At 43.0% G+C, this 24,597-nt stretch overlaps 1 protein-coding gene across 4 annotated transcripts in view; it reads right to left on the bottom strand.

The window, feature by feature from the left end:
* ANKRD22 (ankyrin repeat domain 22) overlaps window positions 1-23,371 on the bottom strand; it is a 29,941-nt gene extending 6,570 nt beyond the window's left edge. Inside the window, exons 1-5 of one of the 4 annotated variants that reach the window (XM_073878958.1) lie at window positions 23,351-23,371; window positions 21,833-22,036; window positions 21,349-21,508; window positions 5,476-5,667; window positions 1,971-2,078 (exon numbers count right to left, since the gene is read on the bottom strand). In XM_073878958.1, the coding sequence (XP_073735059.1) occupies window positions 1,971-2,078; window positions 5,476-5,667; window positions 21,349-21,369 (321 nt within the window). In that variant the 5' untranslated portion in view covers window positions 21,370-21,508; window positions 21,833-22,036; window positions 23,351-23,371. Of the gene's footprint in view, window positions 1-1,970; window positions 2,079-5,475; window positions 5,668-21,348; window positions 21,509-21,832; window positions 22,037-22,952; window positions 23,079-23,350 lie in introns of those variants that run through there. The other 3 variants (XM_025850947.2, XM_073878957.1, XM_025850948.2) reach the window with 3 other exon arrangements.
* Window positions 23,372-24,597: the final 1,226 nt, after the last annotated feature.

A 24,597-nucleotide genomic window follows, 5' to 3' on the forward strand; every position in this document is an offset into this window, starting at 1 on the left:
CTCAGAGTGCCGTCCTGGGATAGCAGCATCAGCACCCGGGAAATTGGAAATATAAATTCGGGGGCCCCACGTTAGACCTCCCTTCTTTGCCTGGTAAATCCATCTTTAATATCCCAGCCCAAGACCCTCTTCCTCCAGGAGGCTTTCCCTGACCTACCCGGCTGGGTGAAATCTCTCTCTTCTGGGAGATCACCTCCCTGTATCACCTACTTCGTAGTAATTTTACATTCATTTCTGTGGTTATTTCATTAATGACCCATTCTGCACTACTCTCTAACACTCTCGAGGACAGGGACTACACCTGTTTGCTTCCGCATTGCATCCCTCCCACCCAGCAGTGTGTGCGCGGAGTGGGTCCACAGTATGTGCTGAATGAGCCAACGAAGGAACGAAATGAACAAGACTCCTCAGACATCCACGTTTCCAGCCCAGTCCCCTGAGATTCTGACCACAGGACGGTTTGAGCATCCACCCTACATCCCATTGCTTTAGGGAGCACAGCTCTCGAGGGGAACAGGTGGGCAAGTCCTGAAGGTCATCCCTTTCGCCTTGCAGGAAGCCCCACCCACTTTCTTTCTTTCTTTGTAATTCCCTCCCGCGTCAACGTGGAAACTGCCTGTCTCCTCCTACCTTTTTCTGAAGTAACACAGTCCTTTCTGGTCCCTTCCTCTAAAATGTTCTCTTACACCTTGTGCGTCACAAATGTGCAGTTTCCGGCCCCATGAATAAGTAGGATAAATTGCGCAATCAGAGGCGGTTATTCATTACCATCAGTATTTTGGCCAAAGCCTCCAGCTTTTAAACCTCCAACAGTCTTAGAAAGCAAGGTTGTGTGTCAACAAATTCTGAACGAGTCTTGCTCATCACCCTTGTGATCGTTTTGGAAATGAATGGTAGGTCCCTCGCCCACCCCGAAACTACAAATATACCAAAGCTCTGTACCAAATACGCAATTAATTTTCAAGAACTTTTCCAGGATAGAAGCAGATTATGTGTTTATCAGTGACTTGTGTTTTCTTTTTCCCAAAAATCCAAGCATCAAAATCGGCACCGTCATATTTAATTAGAGTTCCACAAATTCTGTGACATTTAAATGCCCAAGGAGGTAATTACACGTCCATCTGGCAGACTCTGTTCTGAAGCCTCTGGTAGCAAAAGTAACTAACGTGCACGGTCTATTTAGCTACAGAGAGAAAGGAGATGGGTCGTTTAATTGGATTAAGGACACATCTGCTGAGTCATCTCTCAACGATGGAACCGGACTCCAGGGAACAAGGTGGGGGAAAAGGGAATAAGTCAGTGCAAAGCTATCGCTCAATTTGAAAAAACAAAAATAACCAACTCAAGCTTCATCTTCTCATAAAATGAATGCATTCCTACACCAACTATATCTTTTGTTATTCAACTCTGTCAAGGTAAAAGGTTGGCTTTAAATTCTCTATAAAGATGTTCCGTGTTTCTCAACTTCTGGCTGCAAATCTCTTGGGATCTGTTTTTTTAACACGCAACAAGGGCAGGTCCAGAAAAATCAGAAACTCAAAAGATGTGTACAAAGACACAAGCTCTTTTGACCAAAAAGGAGAAAAGACATGGCAAGGGAATTTTTTTTTTTTAATATTCGGGATTTTCTGCTTTCTTTGGATGATTCTTAATCAAGATTAACTTATTTTTCTAAATAAACATGGCACAGATGATTTTACCACGGATTAATCTAGTTGGCTAGCTTTCTTCCCACTTTCCTGCAGTCCCAGCATTAAATGGATGTTGGAAATGTCTTTTTTTTTTTTAGAAATAGTTACTTTATTTCTTTTTCTTATTCTTTTTTTGTTGTTGTTATGTTAGTCACAGACTAAGAACCAGGGGTTTATTTTGTTACTGTTTCTCTAAATCTGACTGGCCCAGCAAAACTTGATGAGTCATGCTGGTGATCTCCTCCCCGATTACCCTTTGATCACACTGGTGTTACTCACCATGAGGAAATACCCAATAAGCAGAACGGGCATTAGGAGGATAATGAGTAGGTAATCAAAGAAGGTAAATTTTTTCTTCACAGCGTAATGCAAGCAGTTTCTGTCTTTCTGAAAATTAAGAAAACAAAATAGAGAAAATAAAGAAATTCTTTATTAATATTTATTTCAAATTTCATATTTTCAGATCACCATATCAAAAAGTTTCGTTTGTGGGGCGCCTGGCTGTTTCAGTTGGTAGACTTTTGATCTCAGGGTTGTGAGTTCAAGCCCCATGTTGGGCAGTAGAGCTTACTTTAAAAAAAAAAAAAAAAACTACATTATTTAAAAAAAAAAAGGTTACTTTGTGCTTTTTATTTTTATGGTACCCATGGCAACTCTTTCTGTGGAGTGTGTCTGATTAATAAGGCCACTTCTCCATTTGATGGGAATGTCAAACACAGTATAATCTAAAGATTCTCAGGGCGCCTGAGTGGCTCAGTCAGTTAGCAACCAACTCGGTTTCGGCTCAGGTCATGATCTCAGGGTTGTGGGATTGAGCCCCACGTGGGCTCCGCAGGAAGTCTGCTTGAGGTTCTCTCTCTCTCTCTCTCTCTCTCTCTCTCCCCTTCTGCCCCTCCCCCTCCCACGCACAGTCTCTCTCCAAAATCTATACATTAATATTTTTTTAAAAATAAGTTGGATTCTCACACGCATGTTAGTTTTTTGGGGAAAAAATACATTGAGATAGAAACACAGGACTGAATTCAGTGTGAAAAGCTATTGTTATCCCTGACTCATCTCTGGTATATGATTATTCATTTTGTGGTTTGTTTCTGGGAAAATCTTAACCATGTGGCATATTTTCCCTGTTCCTACATGCATACACACAGTGCTGGAAGAATGGAAATAAGTCAATTTAATTCTTCAAATAATGTGACCATTTACCAGGTGACAGACTTCAGCTTCTAGGGGCTGTGGGGGGATGTAAAGCCTCATGGCCTCATAATCAAACAAAGGTAGACAGAAACAAGCACAATAAGTATAATGCAAAACAGGCCATGATGATTGGAATACCAACCAAATCGATGGGAAGAGAGAGAAAGCCAGAGAGAAAAGAGAGGTTAATTTCCACTTGGGAGAAGAAGTTCTTAAATAAGAATACTTTTTGTTTTTTTAATATCAAGGTATATATGCTCTCTGTAAAAATTTTGTAAACTAAACAAGGATATAATGACAGAATTTAAAATCACCCATTATCATAGCCTAGAAATAATTGTTGACATTTTGGCTGTATTGTTTTCTAGTCTTTTAAAATGCATTATGTGGGGGCGCCTGGGTGGCTCAGTCGGTTAAGTGTCTGCCTCTGGCTCAGGTCATGATCCCAGGGTCCTGGGATCGAGCCCCGCATTGGGCTCCCCACTCAGCAGGGAGCTTGCTTCTCCCTATCCCTCTGCTGCTCCCCCTGCTTGCACTTTCTCTCTCTCTCTCTGTCAAATAAATAAATAAAATATTAAAATAAAATAAAATGCATTATGTAGAATTTTATAATGTGGGATCATACTGCATATGCAAAATCATATCTGCTTTTTTTCAACTCACATTTAGAATTAGTGCATTTTCCATGCCATTTAAAATTTTAAACAGCTTTATAATAGATGCATGGCTTCCTATTGAATGGAGCTATTCTAATTTATTTAACCAAACCCTATCTGTTGGACTTTTCAAGGTTTTAACTTTTTATTTTTATAAATTATACTGCTTGGACATTTGCATTCATAAAGCTTTGTCAACATTTCCAAATTTGTCCTTAGCAAAAGTTTCTAAAAGTAAAATTGCTGATGTGAAAGGTATGAATGCTTTTCATGTTGTATTGTTAAATTGTGCTCTGGTAAAATCGTAATGATTTAAACTTCCTTCATGATCAACACTCGGTTTCCTTTTTTAATCCTGGTCAATTTGACAAGCCAAAAAAAAAAAAAAAAGGTGTATTTATGTTTTAATTTAATTTGCTTTCCATAGAATTGATGTTCTCTATTAGGCGTGTGCGTATGAAGCGCCAGCAGAACAGTGTGTTTTATTTTAAGGCCTTTGTTTATTTAGTACTTCTGAAAATAAGTCCTAAACATAGATTTAAGAAATGAGAAGGCCCTGGTTAAATTATTAATGTGCCAAGATCAGCACTGGGGGGAAATTAAGAAGATTAAACATTTAAAAACCATTAAAAATATTTTAAAAACAAAATGTAAACCCAACCCTTCTTGTGATAAAAATCTCATTTTTCTAACATATCCCTCAAGTCCTTCCCAAGATGTTCCTGATTACCAGAGGATCCCAGCAGGCTGGCTCAGATTCTGTCCCCTCTCGGGCCCATCCCTGCGTTGACCAACATCTCTGGCCCGCAGCTTCCGACTAAGCATGTCTCCCGACAGAGGTCATGAACCCACAGACATCTGTCTTAGTCACTCCCGCTCACCACAAGCACACACACCTGGTTCCTCAGCTGTGAGCTAGGGAAAGTATGTCATACTCCACTAAGCTGTATCTGTGAGATTCAGTGCAGGCCTGACTTGTTTTTAAACCCAACCAAGCAAAAAAAAAAAAAACACAAAAACACAAAAAACAGTAACTAAAAAGAAGAAGGTCCAGGAGCAATCCATTTTCTGATCATATATTATTGCTCCAAATGAGCTGGTCTTGAACCAGAAGGGGTTCAAGGGGGGGCCTATAGGCTGCTTTTCTTCACTGAATATATGTGAGTGGGAACAGGGCACACATAATTATTACAAGTAATGGCTTTTTATATTTGCTCAGTGTACTTTAAAAAATGTTGCTTGTTGCTATGATGCAGACACATTCAGGCATTGGATGTTGGAAGGTGTTCTGAAAGGATGCTCACGGCAATACACACGTATTCTGCTCTTCCTTGATTCTGAAGATCCCATCAGCTAACACTGCATCTTAAGTACAATCTTTATGCCTTTCTGTGTGGCTTCAAGGAGCCTCTGGTTCATGAGCTTGTTTGTCCTTAAATGTCATACTAGCATTCTTCAATCCAAAAGCAAACTGTAGGATCTTCTGGAGAACATTGACCCAGTAGGCAAAAACCTAATGACATAACACCAGCAGGTCAAGATGTTTTTCCAGGAAATCTTTCACATTATTTCTGTGATAGTGAGGAGGAGCAGCTGAAGAGGGAAGCAGGAAGGCAGGGAACAGCATGGGAAGGAGGAGGAAAAGAAAGGAAGAAGCTCTCACTAGTCAAATGAGTGAACAATGACCTCTCCCGTCAGAAGTACGAGGACATAATTTACGACAAAATATGCCTGCTGACTGAACTGTGATTTATTTCGCTTTTTAGCCTAATAGAATAGTATTTGTCTGTCCCTCTAAAGTAAGGCAAAAAAAAAAAAAAAGTTGGTATCAGGAGCTAAGCGCAACAAGAGAATGGCATTCACTACTTCATTGCTGTGAAGAGAAAGGGTTAACATGGTCAGTGACCCTCCCCACTCATGTGTCATGGCCTCACCCGGTTTTTGAGGTTCACATCAGCATTTCTTTTTAAAAGGAAGGAAACGATTCTCAGGTGTCCTCGCCTACAAGCACAGATCAGGGGAGTGTCTCCATTCAAGCCATCTCGAACGTTGATATAGGCTCTGTCTTCTCTCACCCACTGCCACACTTGACCCAAGTCGTTCTGGTAGGCTGCCTGGCAGACAGGCTGAGACGGGAAACACAAAAGCAGATTTTGCAATATAGGTATAATGGAACCCCCCCCATAAGAGAAAAATCCTCACCCTGTCACTTAAAGCTCAAGTGTTTCCAGATTGCAATAGATTGCTTTGTAGGTGAGATCTTTGGTCTCCATCATGCCTAGGCTTAATCCAAGCCTAAAATCCATGGGGAAGCTCTTGGGATTTCCTAGATTGCCTGGCACACAGACGTGTCCACCGAATGAGGGAAAACATGGAAACAATATTGCGGACTCAGGTCAGGGAGGAAACTGTCTGGCGGGCGGGTGGATAGAAAGGCAGGATTGCACTGAAGACAAAATAGGCATATGGGAGGGATTTAGGGTCGCCCTAGGTGATGAGACAATGATGTATGGCCCCCTGTACTCAAGGAACCCGGTGCAGTGGAAAAGACCTATTTTAGACAAATAACATATAAGTAACAAATGACTTAATTAATTGGATTTGATCCTTTTTATTTCGAAAGTATTCAAAGGAGCTTTGCAAAGCACAATGGCAGCTTACCAGCAAGACCGAAGCCGACCTCCCTATGTCCACTCTGCCCCTCCTTCTGGACCTCTCTTCTGTTTTCAATACCTCATGTTCTGTTCCTTCCATCTGAGCCCCTGCCCTCACTGGTCCCTCTGCACAAACCCTTTTTTCCCCTCTCTGCCCAGCTGGATGCCTGCTGACCCGTCTGTCCTTCGTGCCATCACTGAATTTTTACTTTATCAAGCCTTCCCTGATGCCGGCACTGCTTGGCTGCAACTAGATAACTCTCATCCTTTTCTTAATGGTTTATAATCCGCGTGTCGCAGGCACGGGGAGGGGCTGCACAAGTGAGGGGAGGCGTCCAAGTTCAGGTGGCCAGAGTCCTGTGCGTCGTTCCACTCATCACTGGAATCGATTCGAGTCATATCCCCAGTACTAAGACAGCCTTGGCATATGGTAGGGAGATTCTGAATGTTCTCACACTGACTTTAATTAGAAACTTAAAAGAAAAAAAGGACTTAGAATAATAGCAGGCACAGAGATGGGGCTCAATTTATGGAAAATTATTGTTCCTGCTTATTCGGTCATTCTTTGATTTGGTAACAAAGTCAGACCTCTTCTGGGCACCAGCCACAGTTGCCAGGGGACAGGGAGGAAGATAATAGACACTACTCTTCACCCCGTGAAATATATTTACCAGTTGGGAATATAGTGCGTACACACACACACACACACACACACACACACACACACACTCACCAATGGGAATACAAAGTTAAAGAAGCACAGATTTGGGTTAATAAGCACCAGCCGAGGCAGACCTGAGTGACAAAGCTGAGTGGTACATTTGCTAATCAATTCATGTTCTAACATTGCCAAATACCACAATCAGTGAGCTTCGGAAAGGTGCTTTTAAGCCCAAGGCCCAACTCAGGAAAGAAACATCCTAACGGAAAGTCAGCTCAGTAGCAGATAAGAGGTGAGCTTCTGTACCCCAACAGGAAATGAGCACGATACAGGGGTCCGAAATGGAGTAGAAATGCGTAATTACACAGATCACTTTCCTACTACCCTGAAGTCGTCCCCTGACTAGACCTTGTTGGGCTCAGCCCCGTCCCCGGGCTTTCTGTCTGGCTGACACAGAAGTGAACAGAGCAGTTGAAAGGACGTGTATCTGCTATCAGCAAACTGGCCTGTCGTCGTGGTTCTGCTACTAATTCCCTGGTGACCTTGGACAAGTCTCTTCCTCTCGTGTGTCTCCGTGTCCTTAGTCACAAAACAAAGGAAAAAAGTAAAAATTGTTTTACGTTGTCACACCCGATGACTGTCACACCCTGGACCTCAAGTGTCTCCCCAACCAATGCATCTTCCACATCAACTATAAGATCAAGACATAGTCCTTTCTTTTTTTTTTTTTAAGATTTTATTTATTTTAGAGAAAGAGTGTGAGCAGGGAGAGAGGCAAAGGGGAAGGGAGAGGCAGAGAACCTCAAGTAGACTCCATGCTGAGCACAGAGCTCCGTGCGGGGCTCAATCCCATGACCCTGAGATCATGACCTGAGCCCAAATCAAGAGTCGGACACTTGACCAACTGAGCCACCCAGGTGCCCCAGAGGGGTAGTCCTTTTTATGCACAAATACTGCTCAAAAACTTTCATCGAGTCACCCTTATCTTAGTAGGGATGCCCTGTCATTTAAATTTAAATAACAAATAAAATGGAGCTAAATACAACAGGCAATGTTAAGTCACCAACTCTTAATTTTGCCAACTGAATACATGAGAAGCGAAATCAACATTTTGTAAAATAAAAGATACTTTAACATAAATGTACGTGCAAAACAAAACGATTTTAACAAAATATATAAGGATACAATCACAGGAGAGAAAAAAGTCATCCTTTATATTAGATGGATTTAGCTGTATGGAAAAACCTATTTCACTGTCTTTCTTTTTTAATTTCACTGTAAATCAGGGAAAATTTGCCACTAATTACTGCTAATCATTTGTAGGTCTAGCATTTGGGAACTGATAGTCCACCACACAGAACTACATAATTACACAATTGTGAATTGAAAACGGGTGGCTATAGATTTAATTTTTCTTGTCTGAACATTTTAAATTACAACATTAAAAATACCGGAATAGTTCATGTCGTCGTCGGGCTTTCCAGCGTCTCTTAAAAAGTTAAAAGCTTTGACAACACTGGTGATGCTGGGCCCACATTCCCAGAGGACACCAAATAAGCCCCCTCTGCTTGGGCTCCTCAAAAATCTTTTCAGAGAGTCCACTGAAAGGAGGAAGGGGGAAAGCAGACAGTTTGCCTTCAAGAGACACCGGGTGCCTCTGAGTGCTTTCTTAATCCCACTCGAGTGATCGTACTTAACATATTAACCCGATTTATCTAATGTTTCCTAATCTTCCTATACCCAGGCACAGAGTTCCTGTGTGTGCAAAGTAAAGTGTCCCCCTGGTTCAATTAGACAGACAAGTGGTGGGTCCCAGGAGTTGAGCGAACCCTAGAAAAGGTTCTATGTTGCTGAGAACTCCCAGTGTCCACCAGGGGGCAGCTCAGGGTCACAAAAGCGCTGACAAGGGCAGAAGGAAAGCCAACGGAAAGCTGGGGCCCAGAAAGAGGAAGAGCCTGTCCGCTGCGGTTGAGGGAAGAGTTATTATGAGTTCTGCTGACCTCTGAAGCTTCTGGAACTTGGGGGAACTCTCGGTGAAGAGGAAACCAGTGGAGAACCTGGGGAATTGTAATGATGATTCTATCCCTTAGTACTCTTCTGTCCATCCTCCGTGGCCAAAGTACTAGTTCAGATCTTTGTCATTCTCACCAGGACTGTTGCAGAACTAGCAGGTGACTGGTGTTGCTTCTCCCTGTATTGCCCTTGCAGCCCCAAGGCCACCCGTCAAAAGCAGCAGCTTCGTGTTACTTCCCTGCTGGAAACTTTGGTCACTTGGTGACCAGTTGAGTTAGGTGCTGTCTTTGAGCTGACACAGGATTCTTCAGATCTCACGAATCCTGTCTTTCCAACTTCAACTCTCTCTTTTTTTTTTTTAAAGATTTTATTTATTTGTTTGGCAGAGAGAGATACAGCGAGAGAGAGAACACAAGCTGGGGGAGTGGGAGAGGGAGAAGCAGGCTTCCCGCGGAGCAGGGAGCCCAATGCGGGGCTCGATCCCAGGACCCTGGGATCATGACCTGAGCCGAAGGCAGACACTTAATGACTGAGCCACCCAGGCGCCCCTCCAACTTCAACTCTTAACCACTGCCTTATCTGTACCCTTGATCTAAGTAAACAGAGGCATTGGGGCGCCCGAGTGGCTCAGTGAAACATCCAACTCTTGGTTTTGGCTCCGGTTATGATCTCAGGGTTGTGGGTTCAAGCCCCGCGTCAGACATCGCGCTGAGCACGGAATCTGCTTGGGATTCTCTCCCTCTCCCCTTCCCCCCATGTGTGCATGTGCTCTCGCGCACGCTCTCTCTAAAGTAATTGAATAAAATCTTTAAGTAAATAAAGGCGCGAGGGTTACTAACAGCTATCTCCCCTGCTACGCTGAAAGCTACGTGAGGGTGGGTATGGTGTCTGTAGTTCTACATTATATCCCCAGCATCCCGCATACGCCTGACACATAGTTGGCATTCAGTGTTTATTTGGTAAGTGTACGAATAAATTATAATATGAGGTAACTTTTATTGAGTACCTCGGTTAGTTCATTTAACCTTCACACAACCCTCCAAGCTAAATAGTATTATTATACCCATTTTGTATCAGTGAAACTGAGGGAGGTTGTCTTTCTTAACCTATAGTCAGCTCACAACTGGCAGGGCCAGGAATGAAATCCAGGGGAACGACTGTAGCACGCACACACTTTGGCTCTCGTTACAGCAGGCAGTTTGCAAAACAGCCTTCACGATGTCTTTTGGCTACCGGTCTTTGCATTTGAGATCATGTCTGGTTCCACCTACACCCCAGTCAAGCTACAGTCTACACACTCAGGACACTGGTCGGTCCTCTTCTGCCCTGGGCTGCTTCCTGCTTCTGTATTCAGATTCTTCTCCAAGCTGACCTAGCTGTAGCGATATCTGGCAAGAGGTAAAGAAATAGTGGTCGGGGAGGTTGCAGGAGAAACCAGAAAAAGATACGGCCCAGGTGCAAAGAAGGAAGATGGACTTAAGGGTGTGGAGTGTAAGGGGAGATTCTGGATCTGACCATGAAAGACCATCAATGTTCATAGAGCAATGGGCAGAAGGCAGACCACAGGGCCCTGAGCTCATGGTCTATGAGGAATCGGGCGATGTGACTGGAGAGGAATTGTGGCAGGTTGGGTTGAAGAATTTCGAGAAGGAAGATGGACTTAAGGGCGTGGAGTGTAAGGGGAGGTCCTGGATCTGACCATGAAGGACCATCAATGTTCGTAGAGCAATGGGCAGAAGGCAGACCACAGGGTCCTGAGCTCACGGTCTACGAGGAATCAGGCCATGTGACTGGAGAGGAATTGTGGCAGGTTGGGTTGAAGAATTTCGAGAAGGAAGATGGACTTAAGGGCGTGGAGTGTAAGGGGAGATTCTGGATCTGACCATGAAGGACCATCAATGTTCATAGAGCAATGGGCAGAAGGCAGACCACAGGGCCCTGAGCTCACGGTCTACGAGGAATCGGGCGATGTGACTGGAGAGGAATTGTGGCAGGTTGGGTTGTGAAAGCCAAGAGGGAGCCATGGTGCACAGAGGGAGGCAGCAGGGTCCCGCCCAAGTCCTGCACAGTGGCAGGCAAAGTGCTGGTGTCAAGGGGTCATAAACCCAGGCTCTGGAAGCAAACCCTCTGGGCTCCAATCTCGACCCCACCACATAAGAGTCGTGTTATTAGGACAACTTACTTAACCTCTCTGTGCTTAGTTCCCTTCTACATTTAATAATCACAACTTCTTGGGGCGCCTGGGTGATTCAGGTGTTTGAGCACCTGACTCTTGATTTCGGCTCAGGTCATGATCTCAGAGTCGTGAGATCGAGCCCCAAGTCGGGCTCCAAGCTGGGTGTAGAGTCTGCTTCAGATTCTCTCTCTCTCTCTGCACAACCCCCCTCATGCTCTCCCTCTCTCTCTCTCAAAAAAAAAAATTTTTTTTTAATTAAAAAAAATCACATCTTCTTTATCAGGTCACAGAAATGTGGACTGCACAGATAAAGCACTGAGCTCAGATCAGACCCATAAGAATAAACTCTCAATTAAGGTCAGCTTCTCTTATCATTATTAAAAAACACAAGGCGCCAGGGAAGATGGGCTGAGGTGATCGTGACAGAGAATGAAGAGCTGGTGAGATACAGAATAACAGTGGAAACATTGACCATCCCATGGATGACAATCCCGGCTCTGAGCAAAGCAAAAGAGGAAAAGCAGGTGGTTGGGATACAAAGAACTTCACACTGGCTAAAATTTTTGCCCGAAAGTCTGTAGTTTGATCTTCAGGCTTTATGCCAATATGGGTCTATCATCAATAGGGACAGGCATAGACAGATGAACTCAAGAAGCCACCGTTACGTTTAAATCGGACAAATGGGTTCATAACCAAGGAGACAGGATTGAGACAGGAAGGAAGAGGCTCTGGAACATGGTGGGGACGATTCGGGGCAGCAATCATGAAAAGTGCCGCAGGACATGAACACAAATAGGACATTGCTTGAAGCCGCCGGTTGTAGAAACCCAGGAGGAAGCTTCGGTGCGCTGAGGTGACAAGATAGGCTCGTGGGTCTTCTTCAAGCAGGGAAGGGTGGAGAAGGTGAAGGGGGCAAAGAACAAAGGTTAGGAAACAGGTCTGACTGGCAGGGGATTGGGAGGAGCCACTCATCTTGGGATTCAGACGAAATGGACAACTCACGGACAGCAGGTGGAGCCAGACGGACGTGGAAATGGAGAGACAAGCAGACAGAAACACAAAGGGGGATTAGAAGCCGAGTCAGCGCCTGTGATCTCAGGGGAAATGGGACCAGTTATGGAGTTAGAGAGGAGGCAGAGGTGCCAAATCCTAAATGTTGCTGACTGAATGTGGTCCCGATGAGAGGTCATGGGCCATCACGTTGGGTGGTTGATTTGGAGCAGAGGCAGAGAGAGGTCCAGAAAGGAGACGAAAGGCTGGTGATGTTGAGGTCACTGAGGATGACCCCGGGGAACAGAAAGAAAGGAGACGTTGTGCTCAGGAATCAAGGAAGGTAGAAGTGGGTCTTAGAGGACAGTGGGCAGAAGTGGGAAAACAGAGAAAGGGTCACAAGCAAAGACTTCAAGCCATGGTCCTAAAACAACACTGGAGGGGCGCCTGTGTGGCTCAGTCGGTGAAGCATCAAGTCCCACATGGGGCTTCCTGCTCAGCTGAGAACCTGCCCCACCCTCTCCCTCTGCCTACAACTCCCACTGCTCGTGCTTTCTCTCTCACACTCTCTCTCTCTCGAATAGAGAAACAAAATCTTTTTCAAAATTTAAAAAAATAAATAAAAAATAAATAAATAAAATCAAACAACAACGGTGAACAAGAAAGAAGTAGATGGAAGTAGAGACCACCACGAGGCTTTAGTGGGGACACAACACTCCCGCGAATTCAGGAGCATGCTGCGTTCATTTCTGTCTTCTGTCTTTGCACCTGCTTGGGAGCTGTATGGTTGCACTCTGTGTCCCTCAAAGCCCAGTTCATGGTTCACGTCCACGAAACCTCCTTGATCCATCCTACCCACAACAAGGACCACGCAGTTCCTCAAAGCTGCTCGCTGGCCTTTTTCCTGTGCTTTAAGTCTGGTCTCCCTAACCAGATTGTTGCCTTGACGTGAGAACCAGCTCAGTGTTTCAGCTCAGTGGTTCTCAAGCCTGGCGAAGCATCTCTTTTATATAGTACAGGCTCAGGTCCCACTACTAGCCACCGAATTAGAATCTCGGGAGGAGGGTATAGTGAGTAAGGTGGGGGCGTTAGTGTTATTTAAAAGTTCCCCGGCTATGTCTGAGGCACAAAGAGGGTTGAGAACCACTGCAAAGGTAAAACGAAGGAGCCCCCATAATAAAAGTAAAGCCAAAATGAAACACTGCAACCCTTACAGTAATACAAGGTGAGAAGCATCAGAAACTCTGGAAACTTGGAACATTAGGGATAACTCTTTGTGCCTTTTAGGCTTCCCGTGTGCCTGGCTTTAAAAATACCCCCAAACTTGGTGCTAGAACCCTACACCTGTCCCACTACGTATCTCACTTTCCCAGACCCTAAAATTTAAGAAGTGTCTCTCAGTAACGCATGACACATTCAGCATGTGGATATCAACTGAAATATTCGGTAGATATTACTTAACATGATCAGGTTTGCGGCACACGTGGTTAAGCGTCTGCCTTCGGCTCAGGTCATGATCTCAGGATCCTGGGATCGAGTCCCTATGGGGAGCCCTGCTCAACGGGCAGTCTGCTTCTCCTTCTCCCTCTGCCCCTCCTCCTGCTTGTGCTCTCTCGCTCTCTCTCTCAAATAAGTAAATCAAATATTTAAAAAAAAGAAGTATCTGAGCTGCTTGCACCATTACGGATGTCTCTAAGAGCCAGATGGTACCCTGAACCCCACTTTCAATGTGGTTTCTCCTAAAGAGTAATGGAACTTCTCCCCAGTCTACGGAAAGATCATGTGGAACTCCGCCTGAGCTTCAGAGGGCTTGGTAGGTTGCTCATTAACCATCCCGATGATGAAGCTCCATCCCTACAAAATGTTTCCTAACGACTTCTGAGAAAGATTTGTGCTTTTTGAAGCAAAATGATTCAGGTAATTCTGGTGCACTCATGAAAAGTCTTCTCAGAAAACAAAAGAAGATATGTTCTTCCCCTTCAGATTAAGCAATCCTAGGGAATAATATCAAAGGTTTCATTTTATTTGTACAATTAAACACAGGCCGTTCTTTCTGATGACTCATTTTGTCACATACTGGGATTTGGAAATTTCTTAGCAAATTCTTTCCTCCAGGTCAGTAAAAAGGCACAGGGATTTTTTTTTTTTAAAGGCTGCCTTAGGCCCATTTAGCCTTTATGGAACATGAAGGAAGGTCCCAGAAGTGGCTGGATTGTGAGGAATAGTAGCAGTGAGGATACATGGAGGCCGGGCACACGGTTAACTGTTTTGTGTTCTTTCTCCTACAAGGTCTGCTTGAGAGTATGTTGTCTTCACGGCTGAGAGGCCAGAGGAGCCCGGTGCTGGACTTCAGACCCTAGAAGCTCTGAGGTCAGTGATGACGACCAGGAGAGAGCAAGAAAGCTTTTCCCCACGAGGAGGAGAAAGGGTGGGTTCCAGCTGCCAGGATGGAGCAGATCAGAAGCCCAGAGATCTCCCGACCACCTCAGACCACCAAGCAGGTGAGTGCAGAGCCCGGAGGAAGCAGGAACATCACCTGCACAGCCTCCTGGGCACCCGGACCTTCTGTCAAACAATGGCTACCCAAAGGTGAGGAGGCCCAAGCTAGAATTACTGGAGCATGGGTGATACTAAGAAGCAGAACAACCTTTAGTCAGATTTATGAGTCTCTAAACTGTACAGACAGTGAACCTTGTTGCCTGCACCTGCACGAGGTGCTGTCACCAGCATGCCTTCTTACACCACTCCGTCCATCATTCCAGTAAGCTCAACCGTCCATACTTCCAATTCTCCACACATCCGTCCCCTCTGCCTGGGACTTCTCTCCCCAATAAGACTGGTGCTTATTCCTCAGAGCTCAGCTCCAGTGTCGCTACCTAAGAGGAGTTCTTCAGGTCAAAGAACATATGTGCACCCCTCCCCCCTAATGCTTCCTCAGTGTCACTTTTCATTATTTATACTTATTTTTTTATGTGTATATTCATTTTATTTATTTATTTGAGAGAGAGCAAGCTAGAGAGAGAGAGAGAGAGAGCATAAGCAGGGGGAGGGGCAGAGGGAGAAGCAGACACCCCGCTAAGCAGGGAGCCCGATGCGGGACTCAGGGACTCGATCCCAGGACCCCAAGATCATGACAAACACTCAACCAACTGAACCACCCAGCGGCCCCTGTGCATATTCATTTTTTAAACTGGTAGCTCCAAGAGGACAGGGTCCACTTTTACTTACTTGTCACTATCTTACACAGCCACTAGCATGTGTCTGGAATGCAGTGTGTGATCAACAAATATTGTGGATTTGATAAATGGATGAGTGAATGAATGAAGAAATATTAACAAATTTTTGGCCCTGGTTTCTGTTCCTGCAATCATTTCCTTTTAGAAATGTGGCTCAGTACATTATTGTTTGTAAAAATACTTCTATAAGGGAGAATTAAGAAAGAAATTAGAGTAGTGCTTTTGTTGTTGTTGTTTAATACACAGTGCCAGTACTAAGGGTTCAACACACAAAGTAGAGAGAGCTGGTAAGATTGTGGAGGAGGCACTTTGTTTCCATTGTCTCTGCCTTTCCTTTTCTTATATCACGGAATGACACGACGCTAAACCAGACCTCACCCTGCTTTTGTTTTATAGATATAAAGTCCCACAGAGTCCCCAATGCAGTCAGTACTAAATTCTACATTTTCTTGACTTTCAGTCCAATGGCTTCCTATTGCCCACGTCTCTCTTTCTGTCTCCCTGGGCTCTCCCCCTCGACTCAACCAGCTCTGCCCCAAAGCCTTGTTTGACCTCCATTGCTCTCTGTGGACATTATACTTCAATACAGTCTTTCTCCTCTTTTGTGCCTTTTTCTATAGTAACATCTGCCTCGCTGACAAATAGACCCATGCCCAAAAGATTAATGTTAACGGAGATGGTGGTGGTGGCGTGTGTATGCGTATGTGCCTCTGTTCATAGGTCACCTTATCATCAGACCTTCCCAGGTTTGAGGGATACATCATTCTGATACGATTTTCAAGATATTTCTTTTGGGGCCTTCTTCCCCAGCTGATAGAGTCAAGAGTCTACAGAAGATTCTACAGTTCTCTTCAGCATGAATTCTTGACCTCTTTGAGTTGCGTTCTCACACATCTACCTTCTTTCTAATTTTTGTAGTACTTTGCAGTACTGGCAGTAAGTAGAGTGGTTAAGACCAACTCATTCATGGAGTATGGTGTCCCTATTGAGAAAACAAGTAGACAAAGAACTCTGTGAGTTCATCAGTGGGTGTTAAGCATTATTTCCTTGAGTAGACAAACACAAGTCTCCTCTTGCAGCCTCCGGTCTCTAGCCAGGAAGTACTTTTAGCTGCATTACTCTAAGCAAGTTACTTAAACTCTCTTTGCCTCAGTTTTTCATTTGTAATAATAATAATAATAATATTATTAAGATAATAATAGTGATTCTCTTATATGGTTGCTCTAAGTATTAAATCAGTTAATGCACATGAAGTGCTTAGAACATGACCACATATATAACAAGCCTTAATTAAATGTTTGCTGTGATTGTAAATAGTGTGAACAAATATGTTTGATAAGGGCTTAAATGAGGCAGGCCTGTTTAAGAGCCCAGCTCCCCTAGCAGGGGTTGATTATTCCAATCTAGGTCCTCTCACTGAGCTCTAAGCACATCCTTTGTTGCAGATGTTAGAACCAACATGGGAATGCTTCCCTATTCTCCATTTTCTCTTAAAAAGATATCAGAAACATCCTAAATATCCACTGATGGATGAATGGATAAAGGTGTGGCATATACACACCATGGACTATTCCTCAGCCATAAGACAAATGAAACCTTGTTATTTGCAACACGGATGGACCCTGAGGGCATTATGATAACTGCGATAAGTCAGGCACAGACAGATGAGTACCATATGATCTCACTCATATGTGGAATCTAAACAACATATGTGGAATCTAAAACAACATTTTATTTTGCTACAACAGTAGCAAAGTAAAAACCACAAAAGCAAAAAATCCAGTGCATGAGAATAGATTAACGGTTGCCTAGGGTAGGGTGGGGGAGGTGAAATGTGTTTAATTGGTTAAAGGAGTCAAAAGGTACAAATTTCCAGTTATAAAATGAATATATATGTATATATATATATTTGCAGAATATACACCACAAAATATACTTCTGGCATAATAATTATTTTGAGCTGAAGTCAACTGAGAAGCAGATACAAGGAAAGCTCTCTGCCTTCCTGCTATTTAGCTAAAAGCATGACATAAATTTATGAAGGGGCTTCCCCTCCCCTCTCTGCCAGGAAGGACAAAAGTCACCTTGTCAGAGAAGTCATCAAAGGAATCGACATAATAAAATTGACTACATAGCCTTTGTCTTCCATTAGCTCCACCATATATTTGTCTTCCACAGTTTGCCACCCTAGAAACTCAAAGTCCTTCTCCTGTGTCTGATCACTTCTTGAAACTGTACGGTCCTTTTGTTGAGATGCTGTAAGAGCCCAAGTTCTAATCACCCCTGTGAGTTACTCATCGCTGGGTTTTCCCAAGCATATGCAAGATGCCCATGCTAATAAACTTCTGTTTCTCTTTCTTTTGTTAGTATTTCAGTTATCAGTCAGATTTGCAGGGCCCCAGCCAATCAACGCAAGAGGAGTAGAGGAACAAAGAATTTTTCTAAGGAAAAAATGACAAGCCTACATCCCCAGTGTAGAAGAGCTTCCCACACTCAAAGTGGGAAGTTGAACTTTACTAAACATTTTTTATTTTTTTTAATTTTTTTTAAAGATTTTATTTATTTATTTGACAGAGAGAGACGGTGAGAGCAGGAACACAAGCAGGGGGAGTGGGAGAGGGAGAAGCAGGCTTCCCGCTGAGCAGGGAGCCCGATGCGGGGCTCGATCCCAGGACCCCGGGATCATGATCTGAGCCGAAGGCAGACGCTCAAGGACTGAGCCACCCAGGCGCCCTACTAAACATTTAAAAAAAAAAATAGATGCCTGATGAAGAGTACACTTATCATGATGAGCACTGAATAACGTAGAGAATTGTTGAATCACTATATTGTATACCTGAAGCTAATATAACAATGTATGTTAACTATATTGGAATTAAAATTTTTTTAAAAGGTACCGTGAGGCAGTCTAGGCCCAAGGAATGGGGCAGGTCTGGCTGGCTCTTGCCCTGTTCTTAATTTAGTGGTTCCCATTCTTTATACCTGGGCAACGCAGAGCCATTGGCAGAGGGCAGAAGAGAGCCTTGTACATACATCACAGATGAGTAGGTTATGTTTATGTATTTGAGGGATTACTCCAGAGCGTCTCAACTTCTTTAAAATTAGAGATGGGAGAACCTCACAGAAGGTCCATCCCAGACCTTCTGCATCAGGACACCAGAGAGTAAGACTAAGATTTTTTTTTTTTTTCCATTCACAAGTAACTCCCACACTCAACTACAGTTGCAGCTAAGCTTTCTTCTGATCTAAAAGGGCCCACTTCTCTTCAGCACTTACATCCATTGCTCAAGCCAGATTATTCAAGTCCTGGGCATGGAATAACAGTGTTAGTCTACATATCAAGAAGGTGGTATCCGGGGATACTGAGTATCTTCAAGAACTTGGGCAGAATTGGTGCAGCTCTAGAATCCACTGCCCTGGGCATCATCACTCTGTCAACTGAAAATGCCAAGTGTCCAAATCCAGCACACAAGCCCCAGTCCCTGCAGCAGGGCTCAGTGAGAGCACGCTCATGCCAGCTGAGTATCTCCCAGGATCAGCTGCTGGGGAGTAACGAGACGGCAGAATAAACAGAGGCATTCCGCAAACAGCATCCTCGACGCAGCTGACAATGGGGAAGATTCAACACTTATTCCTGATACAAACCTGCCACCCAAGCTAGTCTTACCAATGTCTTTACTATCCTCAGTGGTGGCTACTTTTACCTTAAGAAAAAAACAAGTTGATATCAAGGGGGAGTTCTGCAAGTTGAGAAACTATTTGCCAAAATGGTGGTCAACTATCTTCTTTCTGGAAATGGCGGACTTCCCAGGGGCTCCTGCGTCTCACGCGGCTAACACTAGAGTTAGTTGACAAGTGTGCACAATCAGATGGAAGGGCCTAGAATCCACTTCCACTTGTGATATGGAGTGGTCTGGCCAAAGCATGTATTTCAACACTACCTTAGGCTACCTTTGGTTCCATATTAATTATGAGCTTTGAATAAATTACCTGTGAGCTTCTAGGTATGCTGGGGCATGTGTATGCATGTGTGTGGTTGTTGGAGTTGTCTTTAAATATCATAGTAAATTCCAAGTCACTTTGTCCTCCATATATTTGAAAAGTGAAACACTGATTCCACTTCTGGGGATATTCTCATTGATGCTGAAGGGGTTCAGAGTAAGTCTCCCAAAAAATATGCCACTTTGGCCTGTGAACTCTTTTGGACTAGAGGCAATCAAGATCCAGCAGTCTCAAGAGAAACTTTTTCCCTTCCCTGAACTACGGAGAAGAAGTTAAATTAGGGGTCTCTCCCAGAATGAGAGTTTTTACCAGAGATAAATTTTATCTGAGTGACCCTTCATAGGGCAGGGCGCACATCTCGTTGTCAAACATCTGCTCTTCTCTTTGCCTGTGGATTGGCCTCCGCTCCATTGAATCCTGGACTCCTACTGCATGTCTTAGCTCAGGATGGCATATTACCTTTCTGTCTTTGAACTCTTATATACATAGGGTTCCCCTATGTAATACAAAATTAAATTTGATTTTCTCCTGTTAATCTGTCTCAGGTCAATGTAGTTCTTAGACAAGCCAGAAGAAATTTTGGAGAGGAGAGGAAAATTTTCTTTTCCCCAACAATACTTCAAAACAATTCAACAGATCTTACCTCACCTTGACTCAACTCAACTACTTGCCAAATCAACACCCAATCAACAAACAATTGCACTGCGCAGGCAGAGACTTTTTTTTTTGTTTTTAACGTAATTATTCTCAGCACCTAGATTGCAACCTGGCTATTCAAAGTGTGGTCCGTGGACCAACAACATAGGCATCAAGGAATGGAAATGCATAATCTTCAGCCCTACCCAGACCTACAGAACAAAAATCTGCAGTTGAACAAGAGCCTAGGTGATCTGTACTCACATTAAAATTTGAAAAGCTCTCACCTTAGAGCAGTGTTTCTCTCCCATGGGGGGTGAACTGATCACCTATGGGAAAATCACCTGAGATGCTCCCCTAAAAGCTAAGTTTGCCAACCCTACCACAGACTGAGTGAAATGGACTATCTGGGCTGGGGGCTCTCGACATTGCATTAAACAAGTTCCTGTCTTTTAGGTTCCTCTAACTCCAGCAATCTAAAGTTTGGGCAACACCAGAGTAGTAGCATTTTAGAATATTGCATGTATTGTCGGTTTCATATATAGGATCTCTTCACCAAACTAGAGTCACTGAGCAAGACATGCCTGCAATTTTAAACTAATCAAAGAGTAGTACACTGACTATAGAAAGACACACACGCACACGCACACGCACAGGACAGGCATTAGAAATAATTGCAAATGCAGAGAAACTGCCTTTAATATGAGAAGAACCACCCAAGGAGGTCCTGCTGAGCATTTGTAGTGAAATGCAGAATAACCGGTTGTGTTAGAGAGGAAAGGGATAAATTGTGAATAAGAACATCATTACACCTCTTATACTCCTGTGTACACATTACTTGTACTCCTTTGAAACAGTATTACAAATATATTTGATTCTAATAGGTTACTTTCAATACAGGGGGAAACATTTTTTGTATTTATCAGATATGAAAAGAAAAAACTCAAAGCACCAAAAATATAGTCTGCATTTATCCCTCTTCTATATAGGGATGATCTCTATTTATAATTGCTGATAGCGAATTTCTTTTCAAATGCCAAGCTGAAAGGTGTCGCTCTGTCCATGTGGTTCCATAAAGGAGCCAGTCTCCTTTTGTATGTTTAGAAAATCCAGTTGGGTACAATTTTCACTTTTCCTCTGGAAGTTTGACATCAGAAAACATGACTCCATTACTTCCATTTTCATAAGTTCCTGCAAGATCCAAATTACCCCCACAAACATCTGGACATTGTGACATATTTATCGTATTGCTCCCTACTTAGATGTACGTGGAGTTTTAGAATTGCAAAATAATTTGCCTTAAAATATTAAGTGTATCAAAAAGATTAATACACAGCACTTTGTTTTGGCTTGACACTCTCACAGAAAGCTAAACAAGGAAAGGAAGCAAGAACAATTTTCAACACCTTTGGAATCTTACTTCCAGAAAGGTCACATACCTCAGAGTATAGGATCCCCATGCTGGTCCTTCACAGATTTGCGTCAACCTTACCGCTTCTTAAATCTTCTGGAAGTATTTCTGATGAACATAAAATCCTTCCCAGCCAAGAGAAAAGTCCCTAGAAGCTGAGGCCGGCGGCACGTCCTCTCTTCCCACACCTGTGGAATGTTTTTCCAATAACACAGGCAGCAACATACCTTCTAGAGAACCCAGCCCAATGAAACACAGACATTGGCTTACAGCATAATGACCCAAGTGTGCATCATCTAATGTTACAACCCTGAGGAACCGGTTTCTGAGTCACATTTGCTCTGCGAATAGTGACATGTGGAGAGAAGGGGCCAAAGTCAAAGGGAAAGGGAAGTTCTCAGCCTCGAAGGAAGGACTCAGGGTTCAAAATAGGGCATTGTATATAAGACATTTCCTGATTGAAATCTGGTTTTCAGTGGCTATTGAGAAAGGCTAGGGATGAGCAAACTCACTTGTTAGAACCACGGATATCTGCCACGGGCTTGACTTCCAGGAAAGATAATCCTCAAGGTGCGCCTGAGCAGCTCCGTCGGTTAAGTATCCGACTCTTGATTATGGCTCAGGGCATGATCTCAGGATCCTGAGATCGAGCCCACCGTCAGGCTCCACACTCAGCATGGAGTCTGCTCAAGATCCTCTCCCTCTGTCTCCCCACCCTACTCAAAAAAAAAAAAAAAAGAAAAGAAAAAGAGAAAAAAAATAATCTTCAAAACTCTCACTATGGATTATTTGCTATCTGTGAGCCTGGACAAAGCTATTTGTTTTTCCTTGATGGTCCTGATTAATATAAACAAATTAAAGCAATAAATTAAATAATAGATGAAGTTTTTAAGCTATTTTATTTTATATACATAAATGTGTTCACTTTCAAGGGCATTTTGAATAAAGCTTGAGCAATTCAAATTGAAAAAAACGAAAATCTTTGAAGAATCAGTCCCACTTATATCCTAGTTAATTAAATTATCTTTAAAAGTTTAAATTACACTTATAGTATCACTATATTTAATTTTCTTTAATAAGTACTTCAATTCTGAACCTAACAAGTAATACTTTCCCAGCTAAATGGTCTCGTAAATCTAATAAACTTATTAACATAATAAATATTAAGTTGTCTTAAAAATTCTAATAGTGCTTATAAATTCAGCCAAATTATTTTATAATATTCAATTTTAACATTGTAAGTCTGAAATCAATTGCCCCATTACATATTTTAAAAGGAATCACCAGGCCACTTGGTCAAACATGGTTTTATGCCAAATCTCTTCAACATTCTAAACATTTTATGTATAAATATAATACCAACCATTCACACACTGTCTCTGAACACAATCATAGCAAAGTGTGGAAATTTTCCAGAATTAGGAAATCCACACACATACCCATGAAAGAACCAGTTTCAGCCATCCCAGACAAATTGATGTGATTCTTCCAGTCACTGAAGATTCTTCAGAGGCCAAGAATAAGGGGCCAGGACCCAAGACCTGAGCCTGCATATATTCAGGGAACTTCTTCCTACCCCACTGATGGACATAATGAGCTATTTTTATAAGTTTTATAAGAAAAATTACATACTTTACCTTGGACTTGGCTTTTGGACCAACCTCCTGGGAGTTTAAGAATTAACTAATTCTTCTGTTGAAGATGGAAGTCTGCAAATAGCCACTAGGTTGCAGCTGACTTTCCTTTTGGCTTGGTTTGATTTTGTGTTTCTTGAAACACTTAAGACATTTAAGTGTCTTCCCCTTTGACATAAACATTGATGTTTTTTCCACTGGGTACTTCACGCTCTTACGCAAGTCTTCTATAACCCCTTTCAGTTTCTTTTGTGACCTCTTTTCACTAATTGGTGTGGCCAGAACTCTTCACTCTCCCTACCTCTCTGCGAAGGTTGCTGCTAGCTTCCTTCTCCAAGCTCCTTTCTCCCTGACCTCGAGAGGATTCTTCAACTTCCTGTCAGGACCAAAACTCACCTAATTGGATTCTGCGTCTCTCTCTTGACTTCATCTTGAAGGGTAGCAAAATACACCACGATAAAATATGTCTCTTTGACATAAGGATTGTTTTGATGTGGTTGTTTTTAAAAACCTTCAAACACATAAGAGAAGCTCTGAAAACAGAGTAGAAGTTACTTTTTTGGAAAGGACATTTACATATATAAAAGAAATTTCCCATTTATAAAGGTGTCTCCCTCGGGAAGAGGAGGCCGACTCTAGATCTCCATTGGAGATTAATTCTTCAATTAATGGAGAAGGCAATGACTTAAATCTGCAGGACAACTGACGCTGTTTACTGTGCTTTTCCTGCTTAGCGGTCCCATAACTGACCCTCCCCCAACTTCTTCGGTTCTTTCCAGCTGGAGATTATATTTAAGGTGTTGGTTTGGGTCATTTCAAGGGATTTTACTCAGTTTTCCTGCGTCTCCTGGGTGTACACATGAGGTACACACATTATTAAACTTCGGTTTGTTTTTCTCTTAATCTGTCTTTTGTGATGGGGGTTCTCAGCCACAGAACCTAGAAGGGTAGAGGAAAGATTCTTTTTCCTCCCCTACAGTCTGATTCTAAAGACACAATACTCATTGTAATTATGGAAGAGGAACTGTTTCAATGTAGGGTTGACTCTGAAAAACAACAATAAAAAAGCAATTGACTCATTGCAATTGGTAAAAACACTCCAGACCAGTGAGTCTGGAACAGCGATGATTTAGCCCTTAGGTAGGACTGCCAGATTTAGCGAATAAAAATACAGATGTTTAGTTAAATTTGAATTTTAGATAAATTTCTGAAATACCACATGGGGAATGCTTCTCCTAAACAATTATGCTGTTTAACTGAAAATTAAATGGGCGCCTGGGTTGTTCAGTAGGTTGAGCATCTGCCTTCTCCTGGGATCGAGCCCCACGTCGGGATCGCTGCTCAGCGGGGAGTCTGCTACTCCCTCTGCACCCCCCTGCTCTAGTGCTCTTGCTCTCTCTCTCTCCCTCTTAAATAAATAAATAAATAAATAAATAAATAAATAAATAAAATCTTCAATAAAATAAAATACTAAAGCCATCACTCTGACCACTGTGTGGAAATTGGATTTGAGGTGGGCATGAGAAAAAACAGCAAGACCAGTTAAGAGGCTATTGCATGAGGTCAGCGGGGAGGTAATGGTACGTAAGGCAGGAAAGCAGCAGTGGGGACAGAGAGAAGAGGTAGGAGGTAGAAATAATGGG

Source organism: Callorhinus ursinus, unplaced genomic scaffold, assembly GCF_003265705.2.
Source record: "Callorhinus ursinus isolate GAN/ISIS: 27379988/994484 unplaced genomic scaffold, GSC_fseal_2.0 scaffold32, whole genome shotgun sequence".
Classification (NCBI taxonomy): domain Eukaryota; kingdom Metazoa; phylum Chordata; class Mammalia; order Carnivora; family Otariidae; genus Callorhinus; species Callorhinus ursinus.